At 46.8% G+C, this 27,372-nt stretch overlaps 1 protein-coding gene across 1 annotated transcript; it reads left to right on the plus strand.

The window, feature by feature from the left end:
• Positions 1 to 668: 668 nt before the first annotated feature.
• LOC119400595 (28 kDa heat- and acid-stable phosphoprotein-like) lies at positions 669 to 22,419 on the plus strand. The gene is given in 7 exon segments (XM_037667657.1): positions 669 to 894; positions 5,688 to 5,800; positions 8,584 to 8,703; positions 18,590 to 18,717; positions 22,133 to 22,170; positions 22,173 to 22,283; positions 22,334 to 22,419. Coding segments are annotated over 7 exon segments (615 nt in total). The 5' UTR covers positions 669 to 875.
• Positions 22,420 to 27,372: the final 4,953 nt, after the last annotated feature.

Genomic DNA, 27,372 nt, shown 5'->3' on the forward strand with positions numbered 1-27,372 from the left:
AAATGAGGAGGGAGGCATTTCACGATAATTCAAGGGGAAGCGCTTTACTGTTTGAAGCAAGATCGGGTTGCCTTAGAACAGTAAAGAAGAAGAACAATTATGCTGCGGGGAAGCTAAGGAAGCGGCGGAGCATGTTCCGATTGAATGTGGAGATACCCACCCAGCTGTACGTTTGGGCACGAGCCTACATGAAGACTTGGGTTTTAGGGACAACAATGGAAAGCTGAACACACCCGCGATTGAAATGAGACGGTTAGAGTACTGGTGGCAGAAAATTAGAGAGAAAGGACAAAAATAAGGACATTCTGCCGTAATGGGGAGAGAACTGGATAGAACTAGGCTGAGAATTTCTGCGTTTTTTTTTCCTGTGGTAAGAGATTTAATCGAAGTAGAGGCATTAGGCCAACATTAAAAAAAAAAGGAAAAAGTTTATTATTTTTTTATTCGTTGAGCCTGGTGGCATACTTGTACGCTCATAGCATCCATCCATCCAGCGTTGCGCTACTTTCTTCTGTCAACACATTTCTACATGTCTGAAAGTAAAAGCAGCTATCAATTGTATATATAAAATTTTAGAGGCACTTTTGCTGTATCTATTGTGTACATTTTGTATGAACTTGTTCACAAAGATCCTTTATTTATAATACCGGTAGCTGGCGACATCTACGATGCGTTGAACTTGTTTGCGGTCTGTAGCGTCCCCAGCATTTTGCTGGGAAACATCTTTCTGAGGTGAAGAAGAGGAATATCGCCATCGGGACTTCGCTAGAATCCCCGCTCGAGCTTTCTTCGCTTTCCTTTCGGTGTTGTCGACTAGCTCATCCGGCGTCCCTTGTCACCGTCTTCTCCACTCGTAGCTCCGTGCAACTGTCAAGATGCCCCCGCGAGGACGAGGTAAGCGACCGATGCCTAGGGCTATGCTACGGCACGCCGAGGAAGGCCGCCTTGTTTCATTTCGTTTTTCCGATCGCATTCGCGCAAATTCACCAGCTGTCCCACGCGAAAGCTGCCGCACCGGCTAATTCGTTTGAAAGCGACGTCGAAGGGATTTTCTGAGGCTGCCGCGCATAGCATGATCGTGTTGGCATATGTCGCTGTACGAATGAAAGAAGCCAATGGATGGACGAGTAGCTGGAGTTGGTTCCGCCAGCTTTGCTGGCAGGTTTTACTCCTTTGCGAAACAAAACTTGGCGGACGCGAAGTCTTCTTTTAACGACAAGCTTGCGTGCGGAGCGTGTTTGACTCATCATCGCGCTGGCGCCGCGTGCGTTTCAGTGAACTAAACGCAAGCCGGCGCTGCTTGCTTCGCCTAGAATCCGAGTGCTTCAATGGCAGTTCTGATTCACAAAGCGCGACTTGCGTATGGGCTGTAATCGGGAGCGCGGTAGACAACTACCAGAGTTGATTTGAAGTTTGAGGCGTCAATCATCGCGACTACGGCTAGCGCATTCGCTCAAAGCACCGGGACGTTACCGCGTTCAGGCTGCTTTACGTCAGTCTTTCAGCTGGGCGAATACTAGAGAAACTCCTAATGATTGCGCACAGGCGGCGTCGAGAAGGAAAACAAGATGACATTCAAGAAAGCTAACTCACGTGTCTGCTCACGTAGCTCCCTTTGAGAAATCCCACTCATTTTTCCAGTTTAATGTTAAAAGGCTGGTCGCGGTTCCCTCCTGCGGCGTAAGCCGTGATCGTATCGTACTTTTGGCGCGTAAAAACTTCGAATAATCTTTATTAAGACATAAACAGCCGATGTTCGTAGCACTTCGATTTCACTGTACAGCTTGTGGCGTTTAACGGAATAGCGTAGTGGTTATTTGTGCTCGAGCCAGGGTATTCGCTAGTTGATTTATGGATTTCCTTATGTACTGCTCGTGCGGCCAACTACCTGTGAAGTAGCTGATCACGATTCCTTACGTAGGCGACTGTCGTCTGTTGTGGCTGGACACTCCTCCTTGCACTGCCTCATTGGACAAATTAAGGTGCCCGCGATGTGAGACTGCACTTTAGAAAAGTGCCGTGCTCTATAAGTTCATGTCCTGCGAGTGCAGTGCAGTACAGACACAGCAAAAACAGCAGCACTAGCGTTCTGCAAAACATAAAAGAGGTTACAATGCCTTTGGTCTGTCATTAGAGGAAACTTGAAAAGCACAAACAACGAAAGACCTGTTGTATGTGTTTCGTCTTCGTCGTTTGTGTTTTTCAAGTTTCCTCTAATAAAAGAGGTGTGTTTGGACGTATGCAGCAATGGGAAGCACACTTGCCATTAGCCAGAACTCTGAACTAGCTGGTGTAAACGTGCCTGGGTGCTGAGCGGAATATCGCAGGTTTGATCCTGGCTGCAGTGGTTGCATTCCGGTGGAGGTGAAATACCAGAGGCCTGTGTACTTGGATTTAGGGGCACGTTGAAAGACCCTAGGTGATTGAAATTTCCAGAGCCCTCCACTCTGACGTGCCTCATAATCGTATCTTGTTTTTGGCACATAAAACCCCAGATATTTTTGTTAGCCAATGTAAAAAAAGAAGTTGTAAGCCATCCTTCTGTGTCTCATATCCCCTGTAAATCGCAAGTACAGGAAGGGACTGATAGATGGAAGCACAGTGCGATACACAGGTTGTCAGAACTGGAATAAGTGCCCCAGGCAGGCTGGCCAATGTTTCAATAGGTGTACATCTCTTTTTCAAAGGTGCCTCATCATTCTTCGTGTGTTACTTTTGAACGGGTTCGTCAGTGAGGCAGACGACAAGCACTGACAGTGACGCCATGTGATGTGACGTCACCGACTAACCCTTTCAAATCTAACGAGCCAAGGACGATGAGGCACCTTTGACGATGAGAAGTACACCTATATAAACATTGGCTAGCCTGTTTGGACAACATTTATGTGTCATCATATTCACGGTAGCCACACAGTACTGTGTGTACTTCCACAATCTCTGGTAAACTGTATTGCTTATCAGTCGGATGACCTCTGTTCATGTGCACATCAGCCAACTGAAAGTACTGCAATCTTAAATACATAATATAGCGGAACAAAACAAGGACAGAGAAAGAAGCACACAGGACGACCGCTAGACTTCAACTGAAAATTTTACTCTGGACATGTGACATGTAAAGTGTAAAACAACATCTAAACTGATGGAAACGTCACCATTCTGCCTTCGCATCAAGCTGCACGTGCCAAGCTACGCGTCGCGCATGCGCCCTTCCAAGAAGCCAATCTCCTTTTTCGTTAGGACAATTGAGGGCACACTTACACACCTATCCGCCTCCCTGTTTATATACATGGCCTCACAGATCTCACGTCGTATCTGGTCATGACCCCTTCCCAACACCCGAGTTGCACCAAATGCTGGGGCGCACCCACAACGCTTACAATGATCGGCCAAGTGGCCCCCCGCGGCAAGCGATGATTTAAGTCAAGACCAACTAGCCCAAATTTCAGCTTTTACTGCAATCTTGCCATTGTGTCGTCACCATAAGCCGCCATCTTCTTCCTCCACCGGGCCGTTGTAGGGATGCAGAGAGCTCAAGCAGGGGGCTCAGTCAAGACTGCTCAGTGCTGGAGCTTCTATTGCTCCATTAGCCCAGTAACAGTTGCTCTCTTTACGAGTACTTTTTTTAAGTCCTTTTGCGTATGTGTAGGGGTGTTCAAATATAGATCTTTTAGACCTAATTGAATACAGTAATTACGCAGATTTTGAATTGAGCAGCCGTTCTTACAATTATATAAAACAAACATTCATCACATCCTTGCAAGATGAAATGCTGGGTGAGTTCGTATAGATTCATTCGGGCTAACAGCGTGAGGTTCTCAGTTTGTGTATTTGTGGGCACATTTTTCCTTCAATAAAACTTCACTTAAAAGTCGGCGCTGTGTCTTGTGTGTCCTTCTTTCCTTCCTTCGCATTAGCCGCTCAGTTAGCCACGAGCGTTCACATCGTAGTTTTTGATATCACTGCCCTTCATCCTGCAGTGAACGTCGAGATGGGCATAAAATGGCAACAGAACCCCTTTAAATGAAAGGATGATAAAAGTGGATGCAAATTAGCTATTAATGAATTGTTCAACTCTTGAGATGCACTGCTTTCTTTGTGTGCACCGTTTGATCGAGCAACATAAATTGTTTAGCTGCGATCGGTGTCAGTACTTGCATTGGTGATACAGCAAGCAAAGCAAAGTCAGAAATGATCCAATAATATGCTCAAAGTGGCAATCCGTGTCTAGATTATTTAATTTTTGTCTTTACGTACACCGCCACAAGGCATTGCGTGTGTGGGTGGGGACATAGAAATAGATCGAAATAGAAATGGCAATAGGTTTGTTTATTTCTAAATACTGCGATCTATCATTGAAACATTGTGGCTGGGTGGGTACAAATTACAAGGTATAGAGGCTTGAATAAACAAGCCGGTTGTCTTGTATGATAGATTTTGGTGTACAAAAACAACAAAAACTTTAAAATTATGTGTAATTATACATGCAGAATTGTGCACTGTACAGAATTATTGAACGCTGTATCTATTAAAGTATGAAAAATGATAAATAAGCAGGTGTAAGGTGTATGCTGTCAAATTTCATGGGCTCGCTGTTTTCGTTGTCTGGTTGATCACACCATTGCGACTTAGAGATGCAATGGAGCTCAGTCTAGCACAAAAGCTGCTTGTTTTGTGATCATCTGGCCTTGTTTGATGCCACTGAGGTGCAGCTTGCATTCAATGTCAAGCAGACGATAGGTGGTTGCTTTACCAAATGCACCGAGTGTTTGCTTTATGCTGTCACCAGCCGTTTTCTAGGAAAATAAGATCAGTGCTTAGGGTGTCCTTTCGTGTTCGCTTTACAGATGGATGTACAGTGCTGCATCACTCATGTTGTCGGCTCGACTAGAGGAGTGCAGATTGTGATTAATGGCTGTTGAATTCATCAACATTGCAGTTGTCAATGTTTGACAGCTCCGAAGCTTTGGTTCTGTGTTATGAAGGGGCCACAAATAAGCAGTGTCTGCTAGCCCTTCGTTCTCTACACTGGCCAGACCACGCTTTGCGCACCTTTCGAGCATATTTAACCCTTTGTGGTGTGAAACCTTCGGTGACTTTCGGGGCGCTCTGGTCAGAAAATATTTGGCCAGTTTTGACCACCATGAAAGAAAACAACAACTGTGCATGAACAACTCATGAGGTGTTTATTTTTGCAGTTGATATTGTGCCGAAGTCTTTCAGCGATTTTTGGGCACCGTCTGGTGGTCGACAGTGGACCGTTGCGGCCGTGTTGCATTGTCGGGAGGGGCCTGACAACAGACCGCAAAGGGTTAAATGTCACGTGAAGTGGCAATGTTCTGTTGTGGAATGGTTTCGTTTTTGAGCTTTATTTTTCATTTTAAATTGTTTGCAAGTTTACAATAATATTTGCGACGGGAAGCATCTTGGGAGCCTGGAATGGCTGTTACGTTGATGTGGCCAAAATAATATTGCTGGAGTTGGCCTCAAACGCAGGAGGAAACTAGCTTTTGTGCGGCACGTGTATGGTTGCAGTGCTGCTGGTCGGTTTCCTTGTGTGGTTTGCTTTGTGTAATATTTTTGGTCATGGTGGAAATGCTACGTGTTTGCTTAAACCAACAGTTGATAGAAGGCCTGTCGCACTGGTTGTAGACGGGATGAAGATGTCATCCTGATTCTGTTCCTTTCAGGCCGAGGTGGCAGTCGTGGTGGTGGTGGCCACAAGGGACAGCGGCGCCACTTCACCAACCTGGAAGAGCTTGAGAGGGAGAAGGAGAAGGAGGAGAGGAATCGCCAGTGGAGGGTCAGTCATGTGTGGCTCTCACTCGTTTGTGTGCCCTGATTGGTGACAAGTAGCTCTGCTGGGATAAGTGCCATCTTTCAGCTCTGCCACAAGTTTCCATGCATGAAGAAATCTAAGATTGAAACAGGAGATGCATCACGAATAGCTTGTTTCTATACTGAAACTGAAGGAAGGAAATTGTAGGTTGGTAGAGAATCGAATGAAGGTAATGTCATGTATGTTTTCTTGAAATATTAGCCGCCATCTTATGAAGATGCAGCGAGTATTTTCAACAGAATTAAAGTACATACATCAAAGAATCAGAATAATGTCGCACAGTCCATTCGAACCAGCTGTACCTTGGTCACGGAGAAAGATGTATTTGAGGAGGAAAATCTCTAGGCCACCACAGCGTGCGAGGGCAGCCCAATAGCGTCACGGAGGAAATGTGGTTTTCGCCTCGGCACGACAGATGATTCTTCCGCGCTGTTGCCATTTGTTTACATGTTCTATGGACGTGACACATAAAAATTGCGATGTTGCCTCTTATATTGTAAATTTTTCCAGATTTCCATCTGTAACGTCAATAACTAAAGGTGACAGACATTTTAGCTGCAGTTATTAGTAGATACTGCCCTAATTCTAGACTCTTGGAAAGTGCTGCCAGTAGTGGTCCCTTAGCAGACGATGTATGCCGCATCCACAGGTTCGCATGTTGTGCACAAGCGTGCCTTGGGAGGGCAAGCTTTTGCCATCTGCAGGCCCTCTTTAGCGCTCTCATGGGCTTCTGCGTTACACCGTGGCACTGGCTCCTCGCTCTCTGCGCATGCTTTTCACGTCTCAACAAAGGCGAGTCCAGGATTCCCTTCAATGCTTCTGTATGATGGGGCACCAATGTGTCGAGCTGAACTGCAGCAATGGCTAAGCATCGTGAAAGGAAAAGGCAGTTACCGGCAAAGTTACAAATGACCCGGTGAGGTTCAAATTGTAGGCTCACGCAATACCAAGAAAATGTCGAGAGCTCACGATTCCCGACTATGTTTAGTGGAAGCACTTATTGGACACGTGGAGATGGCAGTATTACGGCGAGCCACAGGATGCTGAAATAGGCAAAGTGCATTTAGCAGCGTCCTATGGATTGCAGGAACTAGTGGTTCTCAGCAGTGGCCATTCATCAAAGGCACGAAGGGCCTTTGAAGCACTTGCATTGAAAACAGTGAATTGCCAGAATATTTCGGAGAGAAAAAAATTTTTGGTTATGCCTCCCGAATTTTACAGAATATTGTCCGAGTGTGGTATGCCAGAAAAATTATTCACAAGAGTATAATTTCTTCTTTCAATGCTGAATTTGCCTTAGATATTAAGCAAAGGAGTTTGTCTAAGGTGTTCAAAGCTCACTAATATTACTGCAATTTTTCAGTCATATAAGTCGACGACCGATAATTTGGACTCCACGGGGAATGTAAATAAGTCCGAATTATGAAATGTCTGAAAAAACGAATATGTCAGAAAATAAATACTTCTATTGACACTTCAGTGTCCCGGTGGCCGAAAAAAGTTGTCAATGCATTGCTGCATGCACATCTGCTTACGTGCACCCAAGTCCGCCTGTATCTCCGCCAGTGTGATGTGATCGCTGTACGATGACGAAAGAACAGCGAGGGCTCGAGACGAGGCCCGTCACCGTATTACACTACGGTGACGGGCCCCCTCGCTATTCCGATTACACTACGCAGGCGGGCCCCCTGAGTCTTACGATAGTACTGCGCTGACGGGCCCCGTCACCATAGCCACTGCTTTAGCAAAACGCTTCACCATAGACACATTCGACAGAATGGTGGCGATAGCAGCAATAGCAGCGCAGTGCGGGCATACAGGAACCAGAATCACAGTTGACCAGTGCCTCCAAGATCGGCGTTTTCAATTACAAATCTCAGAGGCATAAAGTAGCGATCGAAATAAAGCCTCATAGATCACAATTAGCTTTCGTTTTTGATCTCTGAGGCCATACTTTGTATGGTATGGGTGCCCGAGGAGATAATGGCTGGCGATTTGGCGTGCGCGACAGTCTCGGACAGGGTCCGGATTATCGAATGTAGATCTGGCAGCTCTCCGAAATATCGGTTGCCTTTACACACTACTTCTATGAGAGCATCAGCGGTGCCGCACGACTGTCCGATTTATCGGTCGGTGACTGTACGCCTCCAGAAAAATTGCCAATGTGTTCCATGTTTGCATTTTTTTCCTTATTATATTGCACTATGTATGAATATCTGAGTGATGAATACTTACTCTAAAAAAGGTATATTTTGCGATAAAAATATTTTCAGACCACTGTAGTTTCTAAATTTTACAAGAAAAATACGCAAATTTCAGAAAATCATCATTTTGATCCACATTGTAGATGCAGTTTACACTGCGCGGTGCTCCATTTAAAAATCTGCTTTATACCTCAATCGAACGCAAATAAAGAGTCCTTCTTATGTGGCAAGTTTTGTCGCTGCAATTTTTGTTTTAAAGAGGAAAGTAACTTTGAAATTCTCCATTGACGGCAATGGGGAACTTCAGCGAGGAAGCTACCGTTTGACCAAATGGGAAGATGGTAAAACAAAATTGTCATGTTCTTTACGACAGAGTGGATTTGTTTTAATAGCGTTTGTTCCCAGCTCATCTAGTCGTGCGTCAGTCACATCTCTGGTAACGTCCCTTATCGATGTCTCCCACAATTTATTCACGATCACTCTTTGTGAAAAGCTTTGTGCCCATGCGAATTGACCTCATCAATGCTTTTTTTGTCCTTGCAGGCACAGCGTGGTGAAGGCAATGACGACGAGAGTGGCTCGGGCAAGAGCAGCAGTAGCAGCTCCGAGGAGGAGAGCTCAAGTGACGAGTCTGGCGAGGAGGGCGGAGGTGGCGAGGAGCAGGTGAGTGGACGCCTCTCTAGGGAGCTTGGCCGCTACTCTGCTGAATAGCTCACTTGAAGGAGAACGCTCATCAAAAATAACGAAAAGCAGTGAAACCTCAAATAAATCTGCAATATAATGAACTATCTTCATTAAAAAAAACTGTAGCTCTATTGAAGACCAAGTATGGTAGAACCCCACTGATATGTTTTTAATGGGACCATGAAAATAAAAACTTCACAAATGAAATACACTAGAGGTCTTACCGTGAAATTCCGAGCAAGCCCCCCCCCCTCCCCCAACGAAGTCGAAATTGTCGGCAAAGTGGCGAGAGGGTGCTATCTCGGAATGGCACCAAAATTCAAGATGGCGGAAAAATTTTCGCGCCAGAAAAAAAAACGCAGTGCGCATGGATTAAAATTTTTATTACAGTGAACTTTATTTAGGCCCAGGATTTGTTGTAGCTTTTAATCGCTTTCAAAACCATCGAAAGACTCCTCCGAGTCAGTTGCAAAAAACAGGTCGCAGCATTCCGCTTATAGTCCGTCGCGGTCTTCTGGCACCACAGCTCCAACATCGTCCAGTCTGCTGGGCAGGTCGCCGTCCTCCGAGCCATCGAGCGCGTTACTAGTACCGCATCCCTTGAAGGACCGTGCCACTGTCTCCTCAGGTACAGCGGCCCACGCCTCGGCAACAAAATCGAGCACATGTTGCCGCGACAGCTTCTTCAAGTTTCCTTTCGGTGTTCGCACTTCCTCACGCATATACTGCTCCCACAAACGCCGCAAGGTGGACTTGAACGGCTTATTCCAATACACGTCAGCAGGCTGCAGGACGCTCGTGCATCCCGCAGGCACGTAAAGCACGTCGGTGTCGTACTCCTCGAAGGCATTTGTGGTGGCTTGTGTCTTATGGATGGGCGCCTGGTCCAACACTAGTAAGCGTCGCACGTTGTCGACGTTTGGGCCCCAGACTCTCGACAGCCATTCTTGCATTTTCTCCGATGTCATCCAGCCGTTTTTAGTGGCGGTGAGACGAACATTTGCTACGAATGGGAAAAAAAGTCAGCATTGTGATAAAACGAACTAGGTGACAATGTGACCCCTCGCCCCCATCAAAAAAATAAAATTATTTTCACCTGGTATGCGAAGGCTCGCAAAGGCTCGGAACGGCGCGAATATTTGAAATTGCCAGTGAAGTTGGGGGGGGGGGGAGGGGGCCGCTTGTACGGGTGGGGGCGCTTGCTCGGAATTTTACAGTAGCTGGGCTAGTTGGATTTCATGCATTCTGGTTAAACATTGGGGACAGCGGAAGAGCGGTGTTCTCTTGGTGTCCTGTCATTCGTGGTGTTTCACCAGAAATACGGGCTGGCAAACATGAGAGCTGAGGAACTCAAAAAGATAAGAAATTGGAATAGTGATAAAGTGCACAGAATTTTAAGCGTACCCTAGTGCATTTTCTGGCATCTAAGCAGCACAAAGAGATCTTTTAGTGCCCACAGTGTCATATCTTACTTACATTATAAATCTAGTGCCACTATGGCTGATAACGACATTGGCTCTCACACCTAGCAAGCGATAGCCTTTGGTGACACCTTAGCGAGATTATCACCGGATGCGTCACTTCCCCGAGCAATAACGTTACAGTCTTAGCACACTTTGCACAGTGCTAGACTGCTGTGGACCATAGACACCTCAATGCCTTGCAAAAGTGGAGGTATCTGTAAAAGTGCGATTGTCTGGAAAATGCGGCCCTGCCCGTCACTGGTGCACTCGGCCATGATCTTGTCAATGGATAAAGCCGCAGAAGTGAGAACAGCATCATCTACGGAAATGTGGTCACTGTATGGGATTCCGTTTGCAACAATAATTGGAGAGCTAAGCACATGCAGCACGCTTGCAGGACCAGCATGACGACTTGTAAACACAACAGCAACACGAGAAGACCGTGGGAAGCATGGAGCACCTCCGACAATAATGATGATGGTTAGCTCACACCAATGCAAAGGCTTCTGGGAAAGAGCAACCAATCTTGAAGGCATAGTATAACCTCATTACAACAGACCTTCATAATAAAGGGGATTTTGGTCTGTTGTAAAAGGAGTACGTAAATTCCAAGTACCGTTACAACAGACTTTGATGTAAACGCTGAATGGGTCTGTTATAACCGGAGAGAATTACGAGTCACAAATGCAGTCAAAGAACGGATTTATTCTTAGTGGGGGACGTGGCTTTCTTACCGCAGAAAATAACAAAAAAAATAGGTTTTCTGAAACTCACATTTTAGGTTTCTGTAGCCCTTTTTCTATTTGATTCCAAAATATTGTCCCTGAAAACTACATAGAAGTGCTGTAAAAAATTTGGTCACCTGCCGAGGTCGCGAAAATTAATGGAGAAATCGCAAAACTGCATTTTTCAAAAAGTTATAGCTCCGCAACGGTGGCACAACCGGACACCGCCATTCTGGGCTCGTCGGAAAGAGCATTTCTCCGTATTCAAATTCCCCGCTTCAGCTAGCTCCTCCATTCAAAAACAAGCGTACAAAAAGCAAACTTTTGACGTTCGTTTTGAGGCCTCCAATTGGCTGCTTCTGCCATGTTGCTCCAGCACGTCTCGCCATTGGACTGATGCTTGCTCCGGTAGAGCGTTGTCTGCTGCTTGTGCGTCGTGAGGTCACGGCTGTCAAAAATCGCGCTACTTAGTGACCCGTCTTGTGTTTACGGCTCGACGATCATTTAGAATATAATTGCGCTTTACTTTGGCAGGTTCAAGCAGAAGCTCAATCATCAGATTACGATATTGCGCCGCATTTGTCACGAACATCGCAGACATGCGTCTCTATGCATTGACTCATGGGACCCGCGGTTGGAGGTTCTGCTCATCAGCACTTCGGACCTTGTGACGAAGACCATCCGGAAAAAACTCTTTGTACTCGCAATCGAGCAAGGTGTACATTGAAACATCAGGCACCGCGGCCACGCACATTGCAGCCGAGCATTCTGCTCGAAATCGTGGCTAGGCCTAATTACGCTCACGGCGCCCACGTACGAGACAAATCCAAACTTTGCGGGCAAGAACATCGTGCTAGGGGACATGCAAAAGCGAAGAAGCTGCAACGTGCTCCGTCGTAGGCAACGAATCACATCGCCTGCTGGCTCCTCGGAACCGCGGATGGGCAATTTACACTTCGGCAGCGTACCCTCGGCCAAGCTCACTGTGCAGCGACCGCTTGGAGCAGCAGTGGCAGCGGCTTGCAATTTCACGCGTCGGCGCCCCGAAACGCAAGACCAAGCATCCTGCACGGTGGTCTTTTGTCTCTGCGGCTAGGCATAACTGATCACTGGCAGACCGGAAATCGGCGGCCTTTATTCTTAAATCGGTACGTTGATATCCGGTACACGGTATCTGGCAAAATAGTCTCGAAAGTATGCCAAGCGATGTTTGAAGTCCGAAGTTATTGAATTTGGATTGTCCGTGGTAGAAAAGTCCATTATAAAGGGGTCCTGACCACCTTGCTGGCCTCTCACTTCAATCAATTATATCTGAATGTCCGTTGTACCAGAATTTGTTGTAAACGAAGCTCAATCAATAGAACAGATAGGGAGGTTGGCATAACGCCGCAAATTGGTCAGTAGTATCTGAATGTCTGTTGTAAGCAGATCCGTTGTAACGAGGTTATACTGTATTGCCAACTGCAGGCACCAAAATCAGCTTTAGTGCCAAACTACATTCTAGGCATTGTCTTTGGATGTACACTGCAGATCTTGAAGACCACTCTTTTCCTTGTAGCAACCAGAAACGCATCGCGGTTGTCACCTGCACCACTCATGCAGCTAATCTCGCAGTCAAGCCAGGTGAAGCTGCGTTAGAAGTCAACATGACTGCTTGCTTCCAGGGCCAGCTTGGAGTGCACTTCTCAATGTATAATTTGGAAATGTTGCCATGGTCATAATGCAGCCGCAGGGCTCCCAGTGCATTGGATCTCTATAAGAGCTATGCCGGGGCTTGCCAAAAATGATGTAGCAGCCAGGAAAGCATAGCACCCAGGAAGGTAATACTATTAGCAGGGTTCCACTGTGTCATTCCAGGTGAAATGCTAGAGGGCCATGTACTGTTCGATGTCAACACACTATAAAGAAACCCTGCTGCTGTGGCGTGCCTCACAATCATACTGTGGTTTTGGCACATAAAACACCAGATATTAATCTAGTGTATTATTTTTCCTTGATTTAATGAAATAACTAGGGGTGTGTGAATATTCAAAAGTTCGAATATTTTTCTAATAGTGTTTGCTATTCGATTCGATTCACACTGGAATTTTACTTTACGAACTATTCAAACTTCCCAAAGACAAATACAGTCAACAACAGATTGAAAGAGACCCATGATTAAAAAACTTTGAGCGCGCAAAAGGGACGTAGGACCAGAAGAAACACAAACCACAAGCGCTCACTCGCAACTGAATTTTATTAGACGGAAGAACGTACATTTATACATACATCGCATCACGCATGTCACAAGGAGTTACAGGCCTACAACCCAAGGACCGTGTTCAGTGTCTGTTGATAAAATTGAATTCTTTGTCATGTAAAGATAGGGATGGTTGGCTAACACATATCGCCGCATTCTTTGTAATGTGATAGGCCTCCGAAATTTCACGCGTGGTCTGCTGAGGGTGACGAAACGAAATAATGGTGCTTTCGAACAATGGCTTGCATTTACATGTTTGACAGTGGGAGGCAAGATGAGATGAAGGCGTGCCATTCAATGAATTTTTGTGTTCTCGAAGTCGGGTGTTGATACATCGACCGGTCTGGCCGATGTACATGCAACCACATGAAAAAGGGATTTGGTATACCACACCTATACGGCATCTTACAAAGGCGTTTATGTGCTTTTGACTACATTTTCCACTCGTCACTAAAGTACCCTGCGCCTTTCTGTGCACGATGGGGCAGATGCGCCCAAGCTTCTGCGGTGCAGAAAAAATTACGCTCACGCCATACCTCTTCCCAACGTTTTTTAGTCCGTGCGATGTCTGGTGTATATACGGAATAACCACCCTATTCCTCGTTTTTTCTTCTTTAGTTTTAGGAGTAGGGGGATCATGTCTCTGTTTAACTATGCGTATGAGCTTTTCGCACACCGACTCAACACCCGACTTCGAGAACACAAAAATTCATTGATTGGCACACCTTCATCTCACTGTCAAACATGTAAATGCAAGCCATTGTTCGAAAGCACCATTACCGTATAAACGCGTGTAAGGGCCGCACTTTTTTTTCAAGAAATGAGGGCCAATTTTCAGGGTGCGGCCCATACACGCGACAGTTTTTTTTTTTTAAGTAAAAACGCACCAGTTAGCGAACGAAGAGCGTTTATTGCAGTATACGACATTTCTTGCGACGTACGTGCTCAATCGTCGTCACTCGGCGAGTCCTCAGACTTGGAGTCCGAGATGAGATGGTGTGCTGCGAAGCGCCGTCACCCCACATGCAGTCATCTTCCGTGCCATCCAAGCTGTTAGATATCCCGGCGACTTTAAAACTTCGGGACACAATGTCCGTCGACACCGAGCTCCACGCAGATGGGATCCACCCAAGTACAGTCGCCAAGGCTAGTCCCTTCACACGCAGCATGTCCGTTGTGAGTGCAAGACCATCATTCCGCACTTCAGTCACATAGCGGAGCAAGTCTTCCAAATCGGGAAACTTGCACTGCTCTCCTCGGAAAGCGCGCTTAGTGCTGTTGGTGTTTCGCAAGGCTTCTTTTTGAGCACACCAACGTCGAACACACTTCTCGTCAACGTCGAATTTTTCTGCCGGCGGCACGTTTCCCATGCTCGAGAGCATACTCGATCACCTTCAACTTATAGCCAGCAGTGTAGCTATTCAGGTACTTGCCCATCTTGCCAAAACGTGAACGCCGAGTAGAAAACAAGCTAGCACGAAGGTCATCGAACAGTGCAGAAAACTACAGCAAACGGCTGTCTGACTGCAAAAACCGAACAACACGAACGCCATGCCAAAGTTGGTGATGCTAATGCCGATATGGATAGCGCCGATAGCGCGTTTGTATAGAGATGTGAGAAGCTAAAGATAAATCCTGCTTTAAACCTTTAGTTGGCGGGTCTATGAATACTAATAAAAAGTTAAAATTTTTAGCCCACTTCACGAACATCTTAACACGAATAAAATCCAAAAATATATATCTATATACTCTGGTGACGATGATGATGGTTGCGTTTCCTTGCGCCATCTATTGACTACGCCTAGAAGCTTACGCGCGCGCATTTTGAATACGTATTAGTTGAGGAAAGTGTGGGTGCGGTTCTTACGCGGATTTTTTTTTTTAGAATATGCACTTCAAAAAAACGGGGTGCGGCCCTTACACGCGTTTATACGGTATTTTGTTTCGTCACCCTCAGCAGACCACGCGTGAAATTTCGGCCTATCACATTACAAAGAATGCGGCGATATGTGTTAGCCAACCATCCCTATCTTTACATGACAAAGAATTCAATTTTATCAACAGACACTGAACACGTTCCTTGGGTTGTAGGCCTGTAACTCCTTGTGACATGCATGATGTGATGTATGTATATATGTACGTTCTTCCGTCTAATAAAATTCAGTTGCGAGTGAGCGCTTGTGGTTTGTGTTTCTTCTGGTCCTACGTCCCTTTTGCGCGCTCAAAGTTTTTTAATCATGCGTTACCAACTAGCCCACCTAGCCATTTTGTTAGAAAGAGACCCCTTCAAATTTTCAATATGCTTCACCTCATTACACTCTCGTATTGCAGCAAAGCTGCCTTTCAAGCTCCGTTACGGTCGAACTTAGTCGAGACACATTCAACGTCCGATTGGAAGTGGTTCCTAGATATTCAATATGCTTCACCTCATCACACCCCCGTATTGCGGCAAAGCTGCCTTTCAAGCTCTGTTACGGTCAAACTTATGGTGAATTCTATTGGCGGATTCGGAGTGGCTGACGAACTCTACGCCGGGGCACTCCACTCCGTGGAGAGTATCCGAAGGAAATCTGCCAATGGAACATAAGCACCCTCGCCAGAGCAAACGGTAGGGGGCGCTTGCGCACATCTGCTTTGCAAGCGCCCAGCATTCCTTGCGGTTCGCGCAGTTTTCGCCTTCACGGGCGCGAGCGGAGAGAACGGGAGCGGTCGGACAGTGATTTCATTGCACGTGCGGTACGCCATGCTCTGCGCACATGCGGTACACCATGCTCTGCGCACACGCAGCGGGCTTGCGACTTACGGTCGAATCCGCCGCTTTTCGCGGAGTAGAGAGAGCTGCTCCATGGAGTGAATCTGGTGCCGGAGCTGCTCCAGATCTGCCAATGAAACATACAGGGAGCACTCTCAATCTGCGAATGGAACAGACTTGCTCCGAACGGAGCAGGAAAACTGCTACCAGAAGTGCTCCGAATCTGCCAATGGAATTCACCATTAGTCAAGACACAGTCAACTCCGATTGGAAGTGGTCCCTAGGTTTTCAATATGTTTCACAATATACTATCACACCCCCGTAATGCAGCAAAGCTGCCTTTCGAGCTCCGCTACGGTCACAAATGTGTAAACTCAAGAAAACGCTGGTTCCAACATGGAGATGAAAGGTGTGGCAGAGTTGGGGGCTCAATTAATGCTGTTTTGGACCTGAAATTTGGGCAGGAAGTCCGAAAAATCAGACGCCAAAGCTTTTTAGCATCCAAAATTTCAGATGTTCTTATATATCGACGTCTAAGAGGCAGATTTGTAACTCCGGACTTGAAGGGAGCACACCCTTGTCCGCCACATCGGTTGGGCTTCCACAGAAGTTGAAAGAGGAGGAGAGGCTTAGGAAATGGCATCTTTGCCTATCACGTGTAAAGTGTTGTTGGCAGCACTTTGATTGCACCAATTCATCTACATAAATACAATTCGGCCTCTACATTGCCTCGTTATTGATAAGACAACTATGAAACACCACCCCGCCAGCGCTTTAGTCTGTGACAGCATTTGTTGAGAGAAGAGCCGACTTAGAGAATTAATTGTAAATTCCAGGCCGCGTGCCTGCAATCTTCTCACGCCCGACAAGCACAAGGCGTTTTTCAAGCACCTGTAGTGCCATGTGGCTCTCGCCATCGTCACTGGTGCGCACATATCTTCGCAATAAATCCAGTGCCGCTACGGCCGATGAGAATGTTGGCTCCAGTATCCGCTCCACCTCCTCCTCAACTTCCTCGTCACTGGCGCACGGATCGGCGCACTCAGCCACGATGTCGTCGACGGATAACATCGCGGAGGTGACAACAGCGTCGTCAACAGAAGCGTAGTCACTGTACGCGATTCCACTGGCACCAACAGTCTCCATGGCAGTGTTCAGTTCGTCGCAGTCTGCGAACGCACCGTCTCCAACAGCTTCTGTTGTGTCATCTGCGCACACCGAAACACTTGTTGAAGCAGTGTTCAACTGTAGCAGCAGTGACGGCGCTCCACGCCGATGCTAAATAATGCATGGCATCTAAGATGGTGACGCCTGCCGGCTGCTGCCCACGCTCCACGCTGGCCAGGGACCGCTTTACAATGCACTTGCGGTAGAAGTGCTTTACATTTTTTATTATTCCAGCGTCCAAGGGCTGAAGGTGGCTTGTGGTGTTGGCAGGAAGAAAAACTACCTTTACGTTCCGCAGCGACGCAGTGTCCTTGGGATGTGCGGAGCAGTTGTCGAGAAAAAGAACGACTTTTCTGTTCTGGCAGCCCATCTTAGAGTCCATGTATCTCAAGAACTCCTCAAAAAGTGAACACGTCATCCACGCCTTGGTATTATTGTTGTAGTGGCAGGGCAGGTGACGGATATTTTTAAGGCAGCGTGGGTTTCGAAACTTTCCTATCACCCACGGTTTCATCATTTCCGAACCATCGGAGTTGCAGCACAGCAGCACCGTTAGTCGTTCCTTACTGCATTTTCCACCGTGGCAAGCCTCGCCTTTTAGGCTCAGCGTCTTAGAGGGCTGTACCTTGAAAAAAAGGCCTGCTTCATCGGCATTGAATATGTCTCTCGGCTCGTAGTCCTTTATGATAGACACCACGGTCTCTTTCCAGGCCTCAACAGTCTCCGTGTCCACGCTTGCAGCCTCTCCGTTGACAGTGCGGTAGCATAATCCATGTCTGTTTTTGAAACAGTCGATCCAACCGTTAGATGCACAAAAACCGTCGATACCGAGCTTGTCGGCGATCTCGAGTGCCCTCTCTCGCAGGATGGTACCGTCGAAGTTAACTCCTGCGGCCCTGGCTTGTTTGAACCATTCGAAAACGGCCTTGTCAAGCTGCACGTGCTCCGAACTCCGGGCTTGCTTGCACTTGACGTCGAAGGTTCGGGCATTTTCTTCAATTTCGATCCGTTTTGCAACGATGGAGTTCAAGGTGGAAGGCGTCAGTCCTAACTCCTTCGCTATGCACGCCTTCTTCCGCGTCGGGTTCTCTTTCACAGCGCGGAGAATGTTCAACTTCTCTGCAGCGAAAGTGATTTCCGCTTTCTTGATGTTGAGCATCCTGTTTGACTATTTGGATTGGAAGTAATGTTTGGTTCACATGTTCTCAGGAGCCTCGACTACCGATTAGCGTTTTCTATCATGCTGAAAAGTATTGCAGGGCAGGGCCCCTTTAATGTACTTTTGAAAATGTATCAGCGGGGTTCTACTGTACATGGAACTCCTGAAAACATGACACCTTTTCCTAGTCTCCTGAGGTTGTCTTTAGAGTCGGCACTATTGTGAACCTTTCAATTCTTTGAATGTGTATCGTGTATTATCTTTGTCATATCTCCTGGCCTTTCTTTGAGAACAGGCTGCACTTTGTGCCATCCTCCAGGGCATGTGAAAGCTGAGAATGTCTTTGTGTGTGTTCTGCAGGCCAAGGCCAAGGGTGTGGAGCACCTGATTGAGGTGCAGAACCCGAACCGGGTCGAGAAGAAGCCCAAGAAGGTGGCCGAGCTGAACGAGATAGTGGAAGAGGCACCACAGCTCTCGCGGAGGGAGCGGTGAGTCCACCCCTCTCTGGCTCAGAGCACCACAGAATGCAACACCTGTCTGTGTGCCCATAACAGGAGTTCTGAAAGAAGCGATTGAGTAGCCAGGCTTTGTTGCACACTAATTACACGAAGCTAATGAAAGCGTGGCAGGCATTATTTGCCCTGCTTAATCCGAACATTGTCATTGAGATGAAGTGCACAACTTGCCACTTAAAGGGGACTGAACCCACAGCCTCCGCATTGTGTGTGCAATGCGCCAGTTGTGCTAGGGCGACGGCTGTTCCATTTTGCAGAGCGTTTATGTATGTGTAACACTTAAGAGTATTACCAGGGCCACTTGTCGCTGTGAATATGGAACTTTTTTTTTTTTTTCACTCACTGGCATTGCATGGTACGTGGACATTACGAACTGGCACCTGGTCAATAAACCCTCGCATGCTACATGAGGTGATCAAACGTGCCTGTGTCAAAACCCTTGCTACAAAAGCCATTGCAAAGCACAGCCTTCATGTAATGTACGTGTTGTGGTACTGAGACTCTGCAGTTGTCAGATAAATTAATAACAATTGTTATTCTGTAGTTGTACCTAAATATTCTTAGATTTACGTAGGCATGGGTGAATATTCGAGCACTTAGAATATTCGAGCGAATGTTACAGAACTCGATTTGCTTTGACACGAACAGAAGTTTTTCACCGCACGTAACCCCCCTGAGAAGGTGGTTTCACTGTAGTGTGGGGCTGATATGCCGTGAAACCATCTGACCAGGGCAAGTCAACACGGCCATGAAGCCACACTTCCAAGCTTAAGCGTGCATTCTAAAAAGACAGGGCATGAAAACACGGACACAAGAAAGAAGTCAGGACACCACAAACACCGACTGACAACTGAAGAGACGCACAGTGGCGGGATGAATACTTACCAACTAGCTCAGCTCTGTTATTTTAAGCGTGCATACTACCTGCACCTCGATTATTATTTCCCTCCTTTTTAAGTTTAAAAGCTTGTTATACGGCCTTATATGTACTAAGTATAGCAAATTTTAAAACACAACTTATCTTGCCACTTGTAACATAAACCACTTAACCTTACCACTTAAAGGGACACTAAAGGCAAATATTTGGTCGACATTGATTGTTGAAATAGCGGTCCAGAAACCTCGTAGTGCTATTTTTGCACCAAGGAAGTGCTTATTTTGAAATAGAATCACGTTTTAGTAGTCCGCATTGCGTTAGCGCACTTCAAATCACCCGCCTGAAAGCGGTCTTTCTCACGTCACTGTTGCCGTGCCCAACGTTGCCTGCCTTTACTGCACGGCGGCGTGCACTGGCGGTGTGCACCATTCGGGCATCCAGCAACATCACATGCATGCGGCATTTTGTCGAACTTTCTGTAAGAGCGACTTTCACAAGCGTGCAAAACACACGCGGCAGTACGCGATACCGAAACTACCACTGAGACGCGCAAAGCAGGGCGCCGAGCGAAGCGCAGTTTGGCGAAAATGGAACCTTTGAACCACGCACGCTATTCCCCATGGCAACACCAAAGAGGTTCTTTTTTCCATGAATCAAACAGAAACGAACAAGCAGTCTCTTGATGCACGGAAGGTTCTTTTTTTATTGCTGCTAGTTTGATTACTAGTGATTTATTGTAGGCAGACTCTCATACGTCATCGGAATCACTTCGAAAATGTCCCACTCGTGGCACTCATCGCATGATACATTTAGCTTAATTTCTCGGTAAGTAGGGCACTGCTGTTGATAATATTGCCGTTTTAGACGTCATAAATTGTGCTTTCACTCTGACATAAATTGTTATTTACCTTTAGTGTCCCTTTAAATGGGGATGCAGGGCTGAATGTCGACTTTTGAACCGCTGCATTAATTTTGATGAAAATTTCAGGGATGGTTCATCTTCTTGATATTAGGACACATTCCAATTTTCAGCACTCAGCACTCAAGCTTGCAGTTGTTATAATGATCAATCATGTGTGCTAACTTAGGAAAACTATTTCAAAAATAATGAAAATGTGCAAGTTATTTATTAGTTTAAGTCCTCTAGAAGGTTTGTAGTGCAGGATAAGGCCAGTCATGTATCTTTTATGATGTTTCTGTAAAAATGCTCGCTCTAATGTTTGCTCTAAAAGCGAACATTACTTTTTTCCTTGTCACTGCATGTCAGTGTCGTGAATTTTTTTGTGTTAGAAACTACTTAGGGGGGGGATCAGTAAGGTGCCTTATCTTGTTCCTGACAAAATTTCACTCTAGAAACAACCTTGTAAGCAGCTTTTGGCGAAGCAGTTTGGAAATGATAGTTTTCCTAAGACGCTCGTTCCCTCCAAAATTGCAAACTGAGAAAAATGAGTTTAAAGATTTCACAACGTGCTATTTATTTCGATGGGAAAAAAAAATGTACCAGTGTGGCCTCCTGCATAAATACGGCTTCCTCATCAACATGACACTGTTATGCGACAATTTCATACAATCGTCTTCAATTTTTCGCTGCTTTCGAACTGTGAATGTTGCTCACAACACGTGTTGGCCACAAAACGGACCACGCGCTGATCGCAATGAACTCCAAGGAAAACGAACATATAAGCCGAGTGGCACACAAACAGCAGGAGTAACTCAGAATTGGCATGAAAGCAGCGGCAAATGGAAATGTGATACGTTTCTGCCAATTTGAGCTTCAGTTCCAGTTTTCCAGCAACTGTCTTGTCAGCGCGCTGCTCAAAATGTGCATTTTTATTTTATTTCTTTGTCCTCTGATGTATTCTCAACAAAAGGTCTTCTGTGACAAAAAAGTGTGAAAAACAAACAATCTAACACGGCCATTCACTTCGCATCTGGCTTCTTGTCCGCTTTGCAGCCGCGTCTTGAAAGGGGCGATTCAGAGACGCCCTCCCCAGCAAATTCACGCAACCCTCTCATAAAAAGAATTTTTTTATGCTTTTATGCTGTACAGATGACAGTCAAACTTGGTGAGAATGTTCTTTAAAGGGACACTAAAGGCAAATAACAATTTATGTCAGAGTGAAAGCTCAATGTACGACAACGTCTAAAACTGCAATATTATCAACAGCAGTGCCCTACTTACGGAGAAATTAAGCTAAATGCATCACACGATGTTATTTCAACAATCAACGTCGACTTAATATTTGCCTTTAGTGTCCCGTTAATGAACCATCCATTCAGAACAACTCAAGTTTGAAAATGCGTATCTTTTTTTCGAAAACCATGTTTTTAGCCTCTGCTATGATTGGTTTTGTACTTGAATGCTGCACCCTTGTTCATCTCTCTGTGAATAAGAACTCCTGTTTAAACGGAACATATTTTCCTGCTCCCTTCCATTTGAGACGAGTCTGCTGTAGTAGTTGTAGCTTCCTCAGTGTCATCTGCCAGGTATGGCTCATTTTTGTGTAACAGGGAGGAACTGGAGAAGCAGCGTGCCAAGCAGCACTACCAGAGATGCATGCAGCGGGCAAGACTGAGGAGGCCCGGGCTGACCTCGCTCGCCTCGCCCTCATCCGCAAGCAGCGTGAGGAGCAGGCGCGGAAAAAGGAAGAAGAGCTCAAAGGTGAGGCTACTGATAGTCTCATGCGCTGATGTCTCGGTTGTTGTGTGCAGCATCGCGTAAGCTAGGGGGCACATCAAGTGGTCAGAAGGCCGAACCCATCCAAGGGTATCTGTCCCAAGCTTTGTGGCCAGCATGAGCATCCGAGTTGTCGTGCCTTGCAGCCTTGTCCCTGCTGCATGTAACTATAGTAGAATCTTGACGATATCACTGTTGGTCTGAATTTTGCGATACAAATTTTAGAAGTATTCTGGATGGAATACATCATAACAAGGTGTTTTCTGTAACTAGAACTAAATAGTAAAAGAAAGAAGTGGTTAACCACAGCTGAATGAAACCAACGACATATGGTTTGCTGTCATGTGGCACTCATTTGGGCAGGGGTGGAAGTGCTGCGCCATTTGCGCCACGCTGCGCCAATGCGCTTCTGCTGCGCCATCCTGCTCCAAAACGCATTATTGCGCCAAAACTGCTCCCAAGCGGTCTTTGGTGCACGGCCTCCGCGATGGGCTCTGGTGCGCTGCCGGAGCCGATCACCGAGGCTACGTTTGGTGCCTTCATGTGCCGCTGTCATCCGTGTCATGGCGCGCCCAAGCGAGCTTATATCATTATATCATCATCACATCACTTGGCGCGCTCTCGCGACCTTGTCGAGGGCGCAAAAAACCTAGCGAAGAAGAAAGTGAGTTCTGCAGCCATATTTCAATTGTGACGCCGGCGGCAGCGGAGTTTTTTGGCGCGCTGCGCGCACGAGGCGGTTGTTGTCATCGTGGCCTGTAAGTGGGTTGACGCTTCATAAGGTCGAAAAGGTTCTATTTACTGCGAATATTTAATTTGATGTGAAGCCATGAAGATAGTGCGAGCAGCTGCCGCGAACGTAAACGCGCGACCATTATTAGAAACTTTGCATTAGGAAACCACTGTAAAGCTGATTGTGTAATATGGATTTTGTTTCATAAGTCTGTATGAAAACGAAAAATTTGTTTAATCCGTTTGCGGTCTATGAAGCCACTGCCAACTGCGAAGTCACTCACAGGGCTTCAGTTTGTGTAAGTCAGTTGGACCATTTCTGAAATTCATTTTTTTTAGCGAGAGCATGCCTATCCATGTGCAGAATTTGTTGCATTGCACACAAGCCCTTAGACGTTATAAATGCAGCATGTAAACGCGCTCGTGCAGCGACGAGCTTAGTCTCGCTGGTGCGATCGGTCGCGTTGTTCGATTTTGGCTCGTGAGAACCTGCGCTCGGCTCGTGGTCGAGTACGCCGTAGCTCGTACCATCCGCAGCACAACATGACATGCCGCTCGCCGCCGTGGCTGTCTGTGGCTTGGTACATGAGGTGGCGAGTGAAGAAATATACAAAAAAGAACAAGATAGACACTTGGAAGTTTATTACTGAAAAGACGAATGTGTGGTAGTACGAAAACAGAACCACGGGATACAAATTGTGCACTTGCGACATCTAGTATCATCGCACCTCAAGTGCCATATTTGCGTGCATATAACCGACACCAATAATTGACAAATCTTGGAACTTGAAGGGAAAAGGTGGAAGTGCGTGGCGCAATTTTTGGCGCGATTTACGCGCGTTTGGAGGGACGCGCGCGTTTTTTGACGAACGCCTTCGCGAAATCGCGCTGTTGCGTCCCGAATGTCTTGATATCATGCGCGACTGACGCGTGGTCGGAGGGTCGCGCGCGTCATTTTGATGAACGCTATCTCAAAAATCACGCCGCCGCGTCTTCCTACTCGAAGTAGAAAAGAAAACGCCTCGCGCGGCGCATCGCCCGCTCGTCCGAGAAGTGGAGTTTATAGGTGCAGACGCTTGTTTGTTTGGTTTCTTCCAATGCCTCCAGACGGCACTGACCTCCGCGCATTTCGAAGGAACTTTTTGAAGCCGGCGTAGGCTTTTGACGAAAATGCAACCCGGCAAACGCGGCGCAAAAACGCCGCTGCTGAAAAACGTTCATTACCATGAACGTTTTTCATTTGTCAGTCTAGTCAAGTGTAGCTATTCAAAACATCGCTTATCTCGTTTTCCTGAGTCATTGCTCTATCACAGCTGTGATGTTTTAATGATAACACGTACGCGCGCGTGTGTATATATATCATTTGTTTAAGTGCTGTTGGTTCCTCAATATTGAATGTTTTCTAAAATCGTTGGAATTTCTTGTGTTTACCAGAAATAAAAATTAAACAACAATGATGTTTGACCCTACAATTCTGCTCCAAAACTAACTTGCATTGCTCCAAAACACACATTTTGGTGCTCCAAAGCTGCTCCAAAACAGCATTATTCCTGCTCCCTGAGCTGCTCCAAAACGCTCACGCCCGCTTCCACCCCTGTTTGGGTCTTTTTTTATATTTCACTTAATAAGTTAATTACTAACTAAGATCAGTTACGCAGATTCTTTAATATTCCCTTTAAGGCCAAGTGCCTGTCGTTACATTGTAGAGGGCATTCCTGACCGATCCAATTTTTTGCGACACGTGCATGCTGTGTGGTGATTTTTTTTCTGGCATTTAAAGAAAGCCCGCAAAATATGAAATAAAAGCACTTGACTTTGCTCGTGCACTACTGTGATTGTGACATTGCACGCACATTGCAGCAAGTCAAAATGAAACTACTGAGTGCCGCATCCACTGTGGAAGCAGGGCTTGGCAAAGATAGTTTGAAATTGTATCGCGATACAATAAAAGATACTCGGGCAAGAAGTATTTGAAATACAGATACAAGATGCTCGCGGGAATAATTGTATTCGATACGATACTTCCCAATTGTATCTTAAAGGGCCCCTAAAACCCCCTCCGACATTTTCCCAAACATTTCAAGTAAACAAGCGCATCGCGTGCAGAATGCCGTCGCGATCAACGGTGCCATGCGCCGCAGCGCTACAGGTCGCGGGCGCGTCACAATTTCGAAAAAACAATAGCTTCTCCTTTCCCGTCCCCGCCATTCCCGCCACTGACATGTGTGACATAACCAGTGAAACTCGATGACGTTATCACTTTCGATGCTTGCGATTGGCCAAACGACAACCGACGACTTCCGGTTACTCTGCAAACAGCTGTTCGCGCGCACCTTGCTGTTCTTGGTCGTGTTGCCGCTTGCGAATCGACATCTGCGGCCCGTAAGGGCCCGCTCACGCTAGCGGCAAGCCTGCCGCAACAGCGCGGTGCCGTAGAACGTCGGCCGTCGCCGCACGCGCGACAGCTGTCCAACTTACACGGCAAGCTACGCCGGCAAGCCTCCGAAAAACATGGCCGCAGTGCCAAAAGCGGTTGTCGTCCACCTCGAATCTATCAAGTGGCCGCCGTGCGCTCTGTAGCGTGTAAGCTCCAAACTGATGCTTCCATTTGCTTTAGATTCATGTCCTTAAGCTTCGACAGCAAAGTATTCGTACCGATTCAGCCCCGTTTTGGAGAGCCATATTCAAATAATCGATGCTGTAGGCTTAGCGAGTCGAGAAGGGCGCTTCCAAATGCTCGGAGGACATAGATTACGCGTTTGTTAGTTGTTTCTAATCCTCCATAGCTGGCGCCACTTGACCTGGCGCCAGCTTGGGGACATTTTATTTGGTTTTACGCGACGCTTTCTTTAATGCCGGACCAGCTGTCCGGACAGACTAAAACGCTTTATTGACTGCTGGAACCATGCCTGGCAACGACACGGACGACATCCGCACTTTTAGCGTGAAAAGCGCGGAAAAAAAAGCTAGCAGCTTGAAGCGTCCCGCGACAGATGCACACGACGCGGAGAGCCGAAAGCAAACGACGCGGCGCGCCGTAGTCATGGTAACCGCTCCTCCGTCACTGATTGGCCACGTCGCTCTCCGTCAGACGGAGAACGGCAGGAAAATGGGTCTCGGACCTATTCTGCGAACGGCAAAGAACGGCTGACGTGCGCGAACGAAAACGCTTGCGCACGGCAGCCTGAGAACGGGCCCTGACGCAACTGCCAAATTGCTAGCGTAATTACACATCCACGCCTTGCGGTTTGATGAGCTCCGTGAACTCGAGCTCGGCTCCTCATCTCGAGCCGAGGTGGGCTGGCACGGCATGTCCCCGTACGGGTCCATCATGTTGGCGATCCTTTGAAGGCGTGCGCGCAACACAGGGTCCAACCGGCACGATTCGTAGGGGCACGGGCCGGCACGGCAGCAACAGCGGTTAGTCAACGAACAGTGCACCCAGATACCACACCACGACCTCCTCTATAAACTTTGACGGCGAGCTGGAGCGTCGGAGTCACTGGAGTCGCGGCAACCGGAAGTAGATGCTTGTTCGAACAGCGCGTCAGCAGTGACGTATGCCACGCGAGATGAGGAGGGGCACTCAGCGAGGAGGGCAAAGCGGTTTTGGAAGAGGGTAGCGTAGGAAAAAGGGAATGAAGCGATCGTCGCGTTTCGATCATCAAACGCGTGTAACTCCGCTATTACGGCACCGTTTCGAAAAATTCTCACGGCTACGTGTTCGTTGTAAACTCGAGCATAACTTCCTCACCTCAACTAAATTTCGACCGCTGGGTGGTTTAGGGGCCCTTTAAGATACTTCGATACATTTGCAAATTTGCTGTTAATATCTATATAATGAAGCAGCAAAAGCCTATGTAAAAATGTGTTTACTTGAAAATACCTGTTTGTATCACAAGATACAAATTTTCTTGTTTAAGGCGTATTAGTTTCATTTCTAAACGACTTATTGGGATTTGTTTGGCTGCTTAACATGACAGCTCTTTAAAGGGACCGACAACCAATTTTTGTGGTGCCCATTTTCTTTAGCGCAATGGAAAGCTTACCGGTGAGGGTGTCTAATCACGGAATGGTAACGTGGAAAACGCTATGAAACATTCGTAATAAGAATTTTTCAATCTGCGGCGAATATGAAGTCGTAAGTGCAAGTGACAACCCATGCTGCGAACAGCGAGAGCGGTTCGTGTTCGAGCGTGGCAGTTTGCCGCGCATGCTTGCACTCCGCGCGCATGCGCCGCGGCTCGACATGTTCTACTGGTTATTGCGAAGGCAGCGCCGCTTCTCACCGTGCAACTCCTTTTACCTCGTAAGCAGCACAAAATAGAGCGGGATAGATAAT

Source organism: Rhipicephalus sanguineus, chromosome 7 (assembly GCF_013339695.2).
Source record: "Rhipicephalus sanguineus isolate Rsan-2018 chromosome 7, BIME_Rsan_1.4, whole genome shotgun sequence".
Taxonomy (NCBI): Eukaryota; Metazoa; Arthropoda; class Arachnida; order Ixodida; family Ixodidae; genus Rhipicephalus; species Rhipicephalus sanguineus.